Source organism: Bos taurus, chromosome X (genome assembly GCF_002263795.3).
Source record: "Bos taurus isolate L1 Dominette 01449 registration number 42190680 breed Hereford chromosome X, ARS-UCD2.0, whole genome shotgun sequence".
NCBI lineage: Eukaryota > Metazoa > Chordata > Mammalia > Artiodactyla > Bovidae > Bos > Bos taurus.
In genome coordinates, this window is record NC_037357.1 from 20,346,271 (window position 1) to 20,361,179 (window position 14,909).

General features: G+C 41.1%; 1 protein-coding gene across 12 annotated transcripts in view; it reads right to left on the reverse strand.

Annotated features, from left to right (window-relative positions):
- The window catches only part of ARHGEF6 (Rac/Cdc42 guanine nucleotide exchange factor 6), a 116,798-nt gene that overhangs the window by 68,104 nt on the left and 33,785 nt on the right, over positions 1-14,909 (reverse strand). For all 12 annotated transcript variants that reach the window (XM_024988103.2, XM_024988102.2, XM_005227552.5 and 9 more), the window contains 2 exons: positions 13,160-13,361; positions 1,451-1,521 (listed from right to left, as the gene is read on the reverse strand). In XM_024988103.2, the coding sequence (XP_024843871.1) occupies positions 1,451-1,521; positions 13,160-13,361 (273 nt within the window). The remainder of the gene's footprint in view (positions 1-1,450; positions 1,522-13,159; positions 13,362-14,909) is intronic.

A 14,909-nucleotide genomic window follows, 5' to 3' on the forward strand; every position in this document is an offset into this window, starting at 1 on the left:
CTGGGGGTTCCCTGGTGGCTCAGAGGTTAAAGCGTCTGCCTGCAATGCGGGAGACCTGGGTTCGATCCCTGGATCGGGAAGATCCCCTGGAGAAGGGAATGGCAAACCCACTCCAGTATTCTTGCCTGGAGAATCCCATGGACGGAGGAGCCTGGTGGGCTACAGTCCACGGGGTTGCAAAGAGTCGGACACGACTGAGCGATTACACTTCACTTCACTTCAATGATATATAGCTATATATGTGTAGGAAATGCATCAAAATATTACCAGTTTTTTAAAAAAGTGATCAGGGATGAAGAGAGAAGGGAGCCTAGCTCTGTTGAGTGATGTATTTTAACCTCAGAAATGTAAAAAGGAAAATAGTGACAAAATTATCCCCTGTGATTATTGTCCATGCTACCTATGAAGTTCCTACCTGATTTTTCACACCAACTACTGTTCATGTTATCATTATGAAGCAAACTCACTGAAGAATGATATTTCATTTTTTGAAACCAAATGTATAGAAAGATTTTAAAAACTCTTGAGGGACTCCCCTGCCGGCCCAGTGGTTAGGACTCTGCATTTCCACCTCAGGGGGCACGGGTTCCATCCCTGGTCTGGGAACTAAGCTCCCGCAAGCCACACAGTATGGCCAAAAAATAAAATAAAAACTGTTTATCCATGCACACAATGAAAGAAATCGGCAGCAAAAACACACATAGAACATTAGGTGAAGGGTGAAACTATATTTCAGCTGTGATGAGGAAGATGACCAAGGCTACCAAACAGGGAGACTTCGGGGTTATGAGGACTTGACCTTTTCATTAGTGACTGGGCCAAGTCTGGAAAGAAGACATGGAGGAAAACAGAGTAGATTAAGGGAAATTATACAATTTCTTTTTCAAACAGGAACTTATTTTGAGTATTGCACATGCCCTATTTATAGCTTATATATTTTGTCATATCTGTGTTCAAGCCAGAGCCATTTTATTCCTCCCCTCTGTGCCAAAGGACAGTCTTCCCTTTGGGCTGTCCTCAAGAACAAGGTTGATAATATTTCCAAGGATATCATAGCAAATTGATTGATTCTAAAATAAAATCACACTATGCAATCATGTAAACTTTATTCCATTAAAAGAACTTGGGGATTCACCTCCTATATGTAAGGCGAGCTCTAACTGCTGAATTTCCCCATAATGTCGACATATCAGCCAATTTCTCCTTTGTTGCGGTTTAAAAGGTCTTGCTCTGAATCTTTGTGCTACCCTTGAATTACTCAGTACAGGGGATGTAAAACTTCTAGACATCTGTAAGAAACCTACAAGTAGAAGAGTTCCATTATAATTAAGCTGACATTAGACCCTTGCAATGCAACTTTCTCCAGTCTTCCATTGGTGCCTCCTCGACACTTCAGTGGTTCTCCATATAGAGAGTCAAGAAAATTTTTGTTCATCATCTGAACACTCACCACAGTATAATAATTCTTGGTAAGTGGAGTCGCTTCAAATCCTTTGACAGCCTTGGGGGAGAGAGGTCTCTCTGTGAAAAAGACATTTAAATTATGTTAATATCACACAAGTCTAAGATGAACATTTTATAACATAGGTCAACTAACATATAAATATTGTCAAGTGGAAGGCTCAAAGGAAATGTACGTTTCTAAACAAGTGAAGCTATAATCTTACTAAACTACAGATGGTCAAGTCACAGCTTCTTAATGACAGGGTCAAGGCAAGAACTTCAGATCCAGTTTGGGCTGTTTCTTCACTCATCTGCCTTTCCATTCGACTTATTATAAAACAGATAAGCAAAGGAATGCTAACCAAATACGTTATGTTTGTAACTTGCAACTAACCATACAAGAATAACATAATACAGATAATAGCAGCCATTCTTTCTTGGGGCTGGCTGTTTATTGTGCCCAGAATAAAATAATCGGAATCTTGAATACACTGAAAACTAGCAGGAAATTCTTCTATGTATCAGTTTAATATCATTACATTGTGCTATAAACTGTTGTCTTTCTTTTACAAAGTTTGTCTTATCTATTAAACTCATGACGAAGAGATATCCCAGGATGCTTTTTTTAAAAACAAAGAAACCACTTAATAAAAATACAGACAGGGGACTTCTTTGGTGGTCCAATGGCTAAGGCTCCTCACTTGCACTGCAAGGGGATCAGGTTCAAACCCTGGTCAGGGAACTAAGATCTCACAAGCCACCTTGTGCAGCCAAAAGAAATATAAAAAATAAAAAATACAAGACAACAATCATAAATGTTTAACAGTGTCACTACAGACTATCTTCCTTACTCTCATTTTGTCCTGTATATCATTGCTGTATATTCCATTTTACCTCGCTATATTATATTGTATGCTGCTTTAAATTCCTTCTGAAGTATGGTAGAGTATACATAACCAAGTATTATCATCAGGCCTTGATCTTTCCTTTTCTAAAAGTAATATTTTCTAGTTTTATATCTATGACATTCCACTCCTAAAAAATACAATATATATAAAAGAAAAACCAACAATTAACCCGTCACCAAGAGCTAACCATCACCCACAGTAACGTTTTGGAGTATGTCTTCCTATTCCTTTTATCATGTGTTTGTGAACACACACACACACACACACAGTGATCTTCCTTAATTCACCTACAGCTTAACTCTCCTATTACAACACTATTTCATGAACATTTTTCCATTTAACCTTGATTTCTAATGATTTTTACATTTAAAATATCCCTTATGTTTACTTGGCACTTACCAGCTTTTAGGACATTTTATTTGATCTTTACAACGACCCTGTGAGGCAGAGATAATCTTCTCATTTTGCAGAGGTCACTAAAGTACAGAAAGGTGAGGTCAGCTGCCTAAGGGCATGAATTTGGGAAATGGCAGAGCCAGGACTGAAGCCCGGGTGTGTCTTGACAAGAGCCTGTGCTCCCAAGCAGCAGGACGTCCTGAGATGAAGCTACTGAAGGGCCTGGTCGATGGCATGAGCAGTGAGTGGTTCCCCATCTACCTCAGAGCTCAGAGGGGCCATCAGTTCGATCTGGGATGGTCAGAGAAGATCTTGCTGGGCAGGGGGGTATTTGATCTGTCCCTGGATGGGGGCTAGAATTCAAACAGGCTGAGAAGACAGTAGAGCGTTTTCTCAGCAGGGAAGATTCCAGGAGCACAGCTGTAGAAATGGCAACACTCAAACAGGGCTGTTCCTGTGACAGTGAACTGTCCAGCTGGACCAGGCTGTGTAAAGTGGAAATACAGCAGAAACGCAGGTATGAGGGCCAATTCTCCCACTCCTCAGCAACAAAAAATGGGGCATATCTAGTTTAAGATCTGCCTGGATCCACATGGTGGCTTCACGAGGCTTTACTGGATAAATCTGAGCAATTCAAAGCCACCCAGACTATTACTTGAGATTATAAGTGGCAGAGTCAAGACATGAACCCAAGTACTGTATTGCCAAGCTTGGTGCTCGCCGCCCCCCACCGCCCCCCACCAACACACACACACTATGGTTTTGGACTCTTCAGCATACTTGAAATCAACAGTCACCAAATTCTTTTAGTTTTTATTAAACAAGTTTTCTACAGTATAGCCCTGATGCTACTTAAAACTCAGTTGTTTTGTGTAATTATGACATAAACCAGTCCGATAAAAATAGAACGTTCCAGAGAAATCAGCAAGATGTGGTCGCCTTTTGAAAGCAAGGCCAAAAGGAAGGGTAAACAGTAATGGAAAGTCTGCTAAGATGCAGAAGAGGAAAGGAAAGCCCAAAGGAATTGGTCACTGTAATTGAAAAAAAAAATGGTAACTATGTAAAGTAGAACAGGGAAACACGAAAGAAAACAGTGACTGCCATGGAGATTCCTGGGTGGCTGAACATAATGCTAAAAGAGCTGGTGCTTTGATAAGATCAATAAAATTGTTAACAAGGATTTACTGAATAGCCCAGGGGACTATATTCAGTATATTGTAATGACCTATAATGGAAAAGAAATTTTCAAAATATAGAGATATATACATATATATGTATAACCAAATCACTTTGTTGTACACCTGAAATTAATACAATATTGCAAATTAATCACACTTTAATAAAAAAATTCTAGTGAAAAAAATTTTAAAATAGTCAAACTCTAGCAAGACTGACGGAGGAAAAAAGAGAGAAGACACATATTGCCTATATGAGAAGTGAAATATGGGATATCTTTACAGACTCTAGAGATACCAAAAAGATAATAAATAGTATGAACAACTCAAAACACATAAATTTGATAATCAGGTGTGAAATGGAGCAATTTCTCAGAAAACCAAAACTGCCACAGTTCACCCACTATTAAATATACCATTTGAAGAACCTTATAACTAGTATGGAAATTGAATTTATAAATTTAAAACTATGGAAAAAAGGAAATCTCCAGGCGCATATGGTTCTAATGGAGAGTTCTACCAAATGTTTAAGGAAGAAGTCATAGCAATTCTTCTCAATGTCTTCCAGAAAATAAAAGAATTCATTTTATAAAGTCACTATTACACTGACACCAAAACCAGACAAAGACAGTACAAAAAATAAAACTGCAGACCCATATCCCTCATGAATTTCGATGAAAAAACCTTAACAAAGTATCAGTAAATAGAATTCAGCAATATTTTATAAGAACTTTATACCATGGAATTCATCCCATGGATACAAGTTGGTTAAATATTCAAAAATCAATAGATGAAACCCATGTTAGTAATAGCCTAAAAAGAAAAATCACATGATAATATCAACGGATGCAGAAAAAGCACAGGACAAAATTAAATACCCATTCAACAAAAACTTCCAAAAAGAAATAGGAATAAAGAACTTCTCCAACTCTATAAAGACATCTACAAAAACCTTATAGCTAGCATCTTACCTAGTGGAGAAAAACCTACAGCTGAATGCATTCCGAACCCCAAGATTAGGAATAAGGCAAGGATGCCTGCTCTCACTCAGCGTCGTGCTGGAAGGTCTGGATGTCCCTGCAGTCTTGGTGCAGAATGGGGAATCAACCCCGAGAGAAGGAAAACAGATTTGGAAGGACAACCTTGGAAAATCTTTAGATACGTAGCCTTTGCAAACAACCGGCCCCATGAAAAAATTCAAGGGGTGGATGCAAAGAGAAAAACACCAGTACCAGGTTTCAGTGACAGTTCTTGCCTCTTGTTCCTCCTTTGCCCTCTACCCCCCAGCCCACCACTGCCTACTCTTAACACATGTGGTCTTAGCTGAAACCCACTCTCAGTGAGACACGCAGAGAAGGAATGAATACGTGGAGGTGCAGAAGAAACAAGTTCAGTCCCTGGGGGTGGTTCCAAGTGACAGAAGGGGGGTCAATTTTCCCTCCCCAAAGTGTCTCTTTGGCACATGGATTATATTGAGCTGAAAACAATCAAGGCTCTAAAGACTCAGGAAGTCTTTCTTTTTACCTCCCTCTTAGATGCCTAGAGAATTTAGGTAGAAGGCCTGTTCCCAGAACAGAGCTATCAGCAGAGACATCTGCAAAGAACATGGGCTGGGGGTGGTGGGGACAGCTCTTGGAGATCAGAGTCCACTCTGTGTTCCATGGTCTCTGCAAGGCCCAGCAAACATTTATTTGCCAAACATTTGCTTTTCCATCTCTCTGTCAATTGCCTTCTTCCCCTTTGAAGTCACAAACCACTACCCCCAACACCCTCTTTTATCTTTAGCTGAAGATGGTATTTAATGTGAACGTTTCACCATTTTGGCAACTTACTCAGTTCCCCTGGGTCTCTCCCATGTAGACATATTATTAAAAATTTTTTTGTGATTTTCACCTGTTGATCTGTCTCTTACCAATTTCAAAAGAACCTAGAAGGGTAGAGGAAAACTTTTTCCTCCGCAATATAACCTAACTAGAACTAATATGAAAACATAAACCTTTTAGGTGGTGTTTCTAAGGCCATTAAAAAACTGGTCAATTCAATTCAATCAACAAAAAAGAAATCAATCAATGTAGTGAAGAATTCAAATGGGTTATTTAGCATAACTCAAACAACAACGGTGTCACACAGTGTAGACATAAGTAACCTTCCTAGGGCATTCTGCTAAGTGAAATAAGTCAGAGAAAGACAAATACTATACTGTACAATAGGATGTATTCATGGAATCTAAAAAATAAAACCAACTAGTGAATATAACAAGAAAGAAGCAAACTCACTGATACAGAAAACAAAGTATTGGTGACCAGTGGGGAGAGGGAAGGGGGAGGGGCAATATAGGGATAGGAGAGTAACAGGTACTATTAGGTATAAACTATTAGGTATAAAATAAGCTACAAGGATATACTGTACAACATGAGGAATACAGCAAATATTTTATGATAACTATAAATGGAGTATAACCCTTAAATATTGTGATCACTATATTATATAATTTATATAATACTATACAACTGGGGCTTCCCTTGTAGCTCAGTTGGTAAAGAGTCTGCCTGCAATGCAGGAGACCCGGGTTCAATCCCTGGGTCAGGAAGATCCCCTGGAGAAGGAAATGGCAACCCACTCCAGTATTCTTGCTTGGGAAATCCCATAGACAGGGGAGCCTGGCGGGCTACAGTCCATGGGGTCACAAAGGGTTGGACACGACTTAGCGACTAAACAACAATAACAAATATTTCAATTAAAAAATGTTACAAATGTTGGGAAAAAAGAGAAATCGTCCTTATTCCTATGTAACGACCCCTTTCCCATTAACTCTCCATTCATTCCTCTCCCTCGCTAAGGTATAGATTCCTATGCCTGTTGGTGGTGACAAGTCAAAAAGAAATCTAGTGATAACTGGTTTTCTCTGGATGTGAAGGATCTGTGTGATACACCCTGGGGATTAAAACAGGAAGTCTAAATATAAAGCCTCATCATGGTTTTGGATTAGAATAAGTAGGAAGAGTCATTTCTTAATCTGCCTTAATACAATTTAATTAGCCATCTACCTAATCCCCTCATTTGACATCTACATTTACCTGCAAAGAAGAAGTTTTAGAAGGATTTATTGACCCTTTAACTGAATCAGCTGAAGAAAACAGAACTTGTTTAAAATATCTGCTCCAATCATATTTGCCTCAATAGCCAGGAAAATTTTAATGCAAAGTCCTGATAAAACCTTCACCCTTTCTTGGTAACAAAGACAAAAATTTTAAGGAGAGATATAACCTACTGTGTTACTGAGATATAACTTACTATGATGTAGTGGCAAACATGATTTTGGTGTGTAAACAACAAGGTCATTTACAAGTTACCACTAATTTTGAAGAAAAAGACTGAAAACAGGATAAATGGCTAATTTTCTTATTTATAATGTATCTGAGTCAAATGAAATGATGGATAAAAAAGACCTTCTGTAGTTTATATAATGACTAAGTTATTCATACATGTACTTTTCAAGAAGTAAGATCCTTGGAAAAAATATTTTTTCCTCAAAATGGGGTGTATTTTTCTCATGTGACAGGAAATTGAAAGGTGGCCAGCAGGACTGGTAACAAGAGCTTCCTAATGTCACCTGTGTCTGAGTTCTCTCATTCTTGCGGAGAGGCTTTTGTCATCATGGTCACAAAAAACTATTCTATCTTCAGCCTTAAACTCATGTTGAAAGATGTGTGTGTGTGTGTGTGTGTATAAAACACTATACTCAAATATTCTATTTATCAACTTTCTACAGTATTAGAGTGGTGGTGTTCTGTAAGTCCTCAGAAATCAACCTCCTGAAGAGAGGAAGAAACTGTCTCCAGGGCTTTGGCCATAATTATCTCTAGACAAAAGTTACAGAGGATTTCTCAAACTTAAAAATCCATTCCCCAAGGGCAAACTTACCAGAGCATGAAGTGTTCTTGTCAATGGAACAAAACTCTGCACAGCTTTCCATCGCAGAGGCAGCAGAGCCATCTGCGGGCTGAGGGTTGCCTGGGACTGGAGTTCCCTTGTTTGATTTCTAAGACAAAAGAACCTGTAGCATCAGCCTGAATTGTACCCAGGCTACCGTGAATGAGTATTCCAGAATTCCTGACTCTTCCAGTGATCTCCGTGTTACACATCTGGCCCAACAGTAAGCAGATAGAGATCACAGAATTCCATGCCTGATTCAACTTTATAAAGGACCCAGAAGTTGTATAGCAGAGGGGTTGAAAACTTCAAATTGAAGGTTTCGTTTCTTTGAGCTACACATTTAATCTAGAAATCATTTTTAAAGACTCTTTAAAGATAAATGTCCTTTCCTAAGTGGACACATCACTATGGATTTTATGGAAAGACATTCCAAAGTTGACAAGTATCTTCTAAGTGTTAGTCGCTCAGTCGTGTCTGACTCTTTGCGACCCCATGGACTATAGCCCACCAGGCTCCTCTGTCCATGGAATTCTCCAGGCAAGAATACTGGAGTGGGTAGCCATTCCCTTCTCCAGGGGATAAAACAGCGTAACACTGAGTTTATATTGTCCCTCAGCAGCATTCTAAGTAGGTTGTGGCCTTCTTACTGTTTTGTGCAGCAAGATATCGGTGGGAAAGGATTCAAGTCGGCAAAGAGCTGATACCTACTTTGCCAACAAGATGTTTGCATCACACCAAGTTAATCTCCTCCACAGTCCCTTAAACACGCTCCACTTGAACTACCACCGATCTTTCATGGTTTTCATTCTCCCCAAACAATCACTACAACTTATATTGTCCTCCTCTCTCTTTTGGACCTGTCCACACAGCCTCCGTGTCTTTGAGGGTTCAGCTCAAGTCCTATCTCTTCCAGGAAGCCTCTCCCAACCTCTCCAGTCACTGCATACTCTCTGTCCACTGATGATCTGCTATCTATTTGACACTTCATCATCCACCACTTTGTAGTGTCCATTGGCAGTTTAATCTCCAGCTCTTACCTCTCTCCCATGCTCTAAATTCATCCTGCCAACCTGCTAGAAATCTTCAGAATGATAACCTGCTGGCACCTCCACTCAACATGTCCAAAACAACTCATCATCTTCCAGTACCAATCACCCACCCCCAACACACACACACACACACACACACACACACACACACAAAAACCTCCTATCTTCTCTATTAAGGGAGTTCAGCATCTACCAAACATTTCCTATGTCTAAAGCACTACATTAGGCACTATGGACACAGAAAGATATACAAAGATGAATAATTTCCGTTTGACCTCCTTGTCAGGATGAGCTGGGTACCTCTCTTCTGCTCACCATTCTCCAGACTACCTTGTATTTAGAACTGAGCATTTGATATGCTAGTAAGACCATCTCCTCACAAGACTATGAACACCACGAGGGCAAGAGGCATGCCTCAGGCTTCTGTGCCTCACTGGTTCCCTCATCATAGAACTGATATCCTACTCCTGACAAATAAACCTTTGCTGCCCAGCTAGGTGGATGACACTGCATGCCCTTAAGGAGCTCACCATCAACCTGGACCCCTAGGCTTGGCATTATGTTCACCTCTTCCCTTTCCTCACAGCTAATCATCAGCAAGTTTTCTTGATTCTGTTTTGACAGTATCTACTGCATCCATCCACTTTCTCTTCTTCTCCACAGTCATCAAAGTCGATTGCTGGGACCTCAGCAGTAGTCTTTACTGCTTTGCCCACATCCTCCTTGATTATCCCCACCACTTCCCTGCCATCCAGCCCCAACATCATCACTAGAAAGATTTCTCTAAACCACATGCAATCCCCTGCTTACAACTTGTCATTGACAGCCTTCTTAAAGTAGCTCCAGCCACACCCCTTCTCTTCACTCACCTGACCCTCAACCCAAATCCTCCTATCACTCACTCCATGCTTCCCTGCTTCCCAGCTTTAACTTAGTAACTGCTTCTATCCTCTGCCCATCAGAAGCCTCTTTTCATCATTCAAGACCCAAGTCAAGTGCTTCTTTCCTCTTGCTGCTGCTGCTGCTGCTAAGTCACTTCAGTCGTGTCCGACTCTGTGCGACCCCACAGACGGCAGCCCACCAGGCTCCCCTGTCCCTGGGATTCTCCAGGCAAGAACACTGGAGTGGGTTGCCATTTCCTTCTCCAGTGCATGAAAGTGAAAAGTGAAAGTGAAGTCGCTCAGTCGTGTCCGACTCCTAGCGACCCCATGGACTGCAGCCCACCAGGCTCCTCCATCCATGGGATTTTCCAGGCAAGAGTACTGGAGTGGGGTGTCATTGCCTTCTTTCCTCTTAGGTTACTGTTAAACAAATAATTTCTTTACTCTTCCAACAGCTTTGTACATATGACTTTGTGTGACTCTGTCCTAACCTGTCATGTACACACCTATCATGACTACTAGACTGCAAAGTCCTTGGGGGCAGAGTCCATGAGGACAGATTATTACAACCCTCTCCCCACCAAGTGGGCTTCCCTGGTAGCTCAGTTGGTGAAAAGAATCCACCTGCAATGCAGGAGACCCCAGTTCAATTCCTGGGTCAGGAAGATCCTCTGGAGAAGGGATAGGCTACCCACTCCAGTATTCTTGGGCTGGTGGTTCAGATGGTAAAGAATCCACCTGCAATGAGGGAGACCAGGGTTCAATCCCTGGGTTGGGAAGATCCCCTGGAGGTGGGCATGGAAACCCACTCCAGTATTCTTGCCCGGAGAATACTCATGGACGGAGGAGCCTGGTGGGCTACAGTCCGGGGTCGCAAAGAGTCAGACACGACTGAGTGGGTAAGTACAGCACAGCCCACCCAGTACCCAGGAAATACTCAACGAACAAGCTGAACAGAATTGAATGACCTGCCCCACAACATTCATTCATTTTACAAATATTTACCGAGCCAAACCAACAGAAAAAACATCTCTGCCCTTGTGGCATTTATACGCTAATGGTAGAATACAGATGGTAAATGAAATAAATAAATAAATAAATATACACTGTTAGAAATAAATGGTTAAAAAAAAAAAAAAAAACCTACAAAAGGGAAAGGGGACAAGAGTAGTGAGAACAGGGTCCAATTTCCCCCTGGGTGACCTGATAAGATGCTACTTCAAAGCCAACAAGGGAGCAAAGACCTGAAGTAGGTAAGGGTGGAGGGACAGCAGGTGAGGCAGGAACCTGTCTGGAACAGGCAACCAGGAGGCCCGCGTGGAAGTGGGAAAAGTGAGGGGGAGAGAGGTCAGAAAGAAGGTCAGAGGGGACACCAGAGGCCAAATCCTGGAGGCCATGTAGACTATTGGGATGACCTTGACCTTCACTGTTTTTGAGCTGGGAGCCATTATAGTACTCAAGTTACATTTTAAAAGGATCATTTTAAAAGTACCCTCTCTAATCATTTTAATAATGCTCAAGGTACATTTTATATTTTTTTAATTTTTTTTTCAAGGTACATTTTAAAAGTACCCTCTGGCTACTGAGTTTAAATTACACTATAGGAGTGACAAGGACAGGAGCAGGGATGCCAGTTAAGAAGCTATTGCAATAAACTAGGTGGGAAGTGGTCCATACTCTTGCAGTCCTAGGCTTTCCCTGATAGGCTGGCCTCCTGACCCCAGTTAGCCAGACCTATTCTTGACAGCTGGAAAAGAGTTTCTAAGGGTTAGGTTCCCCAGGTGCTCAAACAAGAGCCAGAGCTTGCCAAGTGTATCCTTAACTGAGTTGTAAACCAAAGAGAGTTTAGGAAAAACTCAAAGAGAAGGGGTCCAAGACCAGGACAAACTGCTCAGGGTGGTTGGTTCACAAGGGAGGAGCCAGACTATATGCTACAAGGCATCTCAGTAAGGGACACTATATATATAAGGAGTGCGGCGTGCTGTCTGTTCGCTACCTGCATCCCCTCAACAATGCTTGGGATTCCCAGGCCAGGCCAGGAAGCAAGGGCTGTTCCTTTTACTTTTCTGATGAAGGCATTGAATCAGTGAACAAAGTTAGGGTGAATTTGTCAAATTATTTAGAGATTCTAACAATCAGATTATACACATTGAAAGATGTAAAAGGGGTAAAAATCGGCTGTGGAAATCATCAAAACCAAGGAAATTCCAGGCAAAGCCCATGAAAATACTTCAGGGCTCAACAGAAACTCCTCGATTCCCAGTACTAAAAGATACTAAGACATTTACACACACACACATAATTAGAAATCTGTTAGTAAATACTCATTCCATTAAAGGAAATGCTCCACCTTCACCCGATACACAACACAGAAAAGCGTGAAGCTAAATTTTAGCTCAAATACTTTAGGGAAAAGCTCCTAACAGTGGTTATCTGGAGGAGGAGATGAGAGGGGAACTTTTATTATCTCCACTATCTATTTTGGTAAGTTTTAACTTATAGTGAGCCTATAATCTTATTAAATAATAGTATTAATTTTGAGGTATTAAAAAAGCAAAAAAAGACATCAACCAAAGGAAAAAATATACCAAGGAGCTAACTACTCAAAAGGAGCCCCTGGGTAAATAGTTTTGAAGCATGAAGAGCTATAATAATGTGAATAACTGAACCTTATTTTATCTGTATTATGACATATTTTTATAATGCCAGAGATTTTTGTTGGTTTTGTAATATAAGCAAGATTTAGTTTCTTGAAGAATAAAAGGCAAGTAAGTTACCTAAGAAAGTTCTAGAATGATTACTGATGAGTGATTAGATTGCATTTCTCTGGGTATCATCATGAAAAAGGGTAAACGGTTAGCAGTGTACAACGACTTTCAGGGTAATCTTATTTAGAATCAAAGTGGCCAGACAGCTTCCTGCAGCCTTGTGATTATTTCTCCTACATATCTCTGAGACATTTAGACTTAAGTTTGCTCAAAGAGCTTAGGGATAAAAAAGGAAGTGAGCACATGGCCTCTCTTATTATTGTATTCTGCCATCAGTGATTCTTGGAGTAGCAGGAAGGACTTTGTACATGGGCTACATGAGCTAGAATTAGTAGCAGAAAGGGACATAGTTAGGGTGGAACAGTTGTCTAAGCTTTGAATTCTTTTGCTTTTTTAGTTTTTTGCCGCCTTGATGTAATCTAAATACAACTTGGCTTCAAAATATCTAATCACAGATTTTTTTATCCCAGTTCTGTTCTAGTCTTTTTCACATATACCAGTACAAACAATTCTGTGAACCAATGAAAACTGCAAGATTTTCCGTCCAAAGACCAAGAACATAGAGGAGTCAGAGTCAAAAAAGCTTTGGAAAGATTGACTTACCGCTGGATTTAATTTCTCGGACATAATTACTAGGGAACCAGCCCGTTCTCCCATTTAATGTGCCTTCCCACCAGCCTCCTTCTTCAACTCTAGTGACATAAATGATGTCCCCTTTACAGACAGACAGCTCGTCTTCATTAGTCTGCTTAAAGTTGAATCTTGCCTTTACTATCAACTGGTGACTTCCATTTTCCGTCATCTCCTAGAGAAATAAAAGTCACACCAGATTAGGTACTCATCTCAATGAGGCTGGGGCAGAAATTCTATGAATTTAGGCAAATAAAGTAGGGTGACCAAGGATAAAACCCCAGGTCTATCTCAGTCTTGAATCTTTAACTTAGGAATGGGCCTAACATAGGTAGGCCTTGCCAGGGCGCAAGCGGTGAGAAGAAGGGAATTAATAAAGCCCTCAAAATTGTAGGCAAACTTTTGCATTTGTGAGCATGTGTATTTTGGAGGGGGTCATGCCTTCATCTCCTTGTCCCCCACCAGTTATCTAAAGATACTACTTTTATTTTTTTGGCCACACCACTCAGCTTGTGGGGATCTTAGTTTCCCGACCAAGAATCAAATCCAGGCCCCCCGCAATGGAAGCATGGAGTCCTAATCACTGGATTGCCAGGGAATTCCTGAAAGATACTTATTTAAATGAGCTAGGAAACAAAGTAGATTAATAAACTATCCCACTCTGCCTGTACCCAACACCCAGACAAAGTCTTACATAATTACATGACCAAGATTAGGTACTAACCTCCTCTCATAAAATCTGCCTCCCACCTCCCAATTACTAAGAATATCTTAAATTGGCTAAGGCTTAGTCATATGCAAAGATCAAATATCCCATAGTTACCCAAGTCAGGAGCTCTTAACCTGTCACAGGTCCCTGAGAAGATGATAGCACAATGTGCCTTTACCCAAAACAGAGACTAGTAAATTCAGAGAGAAAGTTTTGCATACAATTTGAGAGGGCCCAAGGGGTATGGAACCTTACAATGTTCATCAGCTTCTGAAAGGGATGTCTGATCTCCAAAGGTTAAGTGCTTTGGAAGTAATTAAAGTACTTTGGAACTAATAGCTCCTGATGGCTTAAAGCAAGTGGGTGGATTTTGACACGGAATAAAGGTCTCAAAAGAGCAGAAGCTAGGGTGCTTCCTTCCAAAAGCTCCCATTAAGACCAAATGCAATGATAACTGAGCCATCCCAATACAGGAGCTCCTCTCGAGCTCAGTAGGAATGCAAAGAGAAAAAGAAAATGGCAGTGATGATGATGAGAGCAAGTAATGTGCATTGATTGCCTGCACTGTGCCAGGAGCTATTTAGTTCTCTAATAAGCTGGGGGCGGGGGGTGGGTGGTGGTGACGGGGAAATAACAGCAAACTTCCCTCAGGAAGTCGGACGAACAACTGACATTTGCATAGGGCTCTCAGTTGCTCAATTCTAGAAAGGGATGGGCTTCCCTGGTGGCTCAGACAGTCAAGAATCTGCCTGCAATGCAGGAGACCTGGGTTTCAATCCCTGGGTCAGGAAGATCCCCTGGAGAAGGGAATGGCTACCCACTCCAGTAGAAAGGGATAGAACTTTGAGGCTTCAACCCTGACTTTCTGACTCTGTGGCCCACATGCCTTTGATGCGTTCCCTTGGGCCAGCCTGAATTGGGGTGAGGTTCCAAATTCATTTTATCACAACACCCCAAACCAACAGGATGGTATCTCACCACCTATGGAGATGTAGCCAAGATAGCCATCGAATT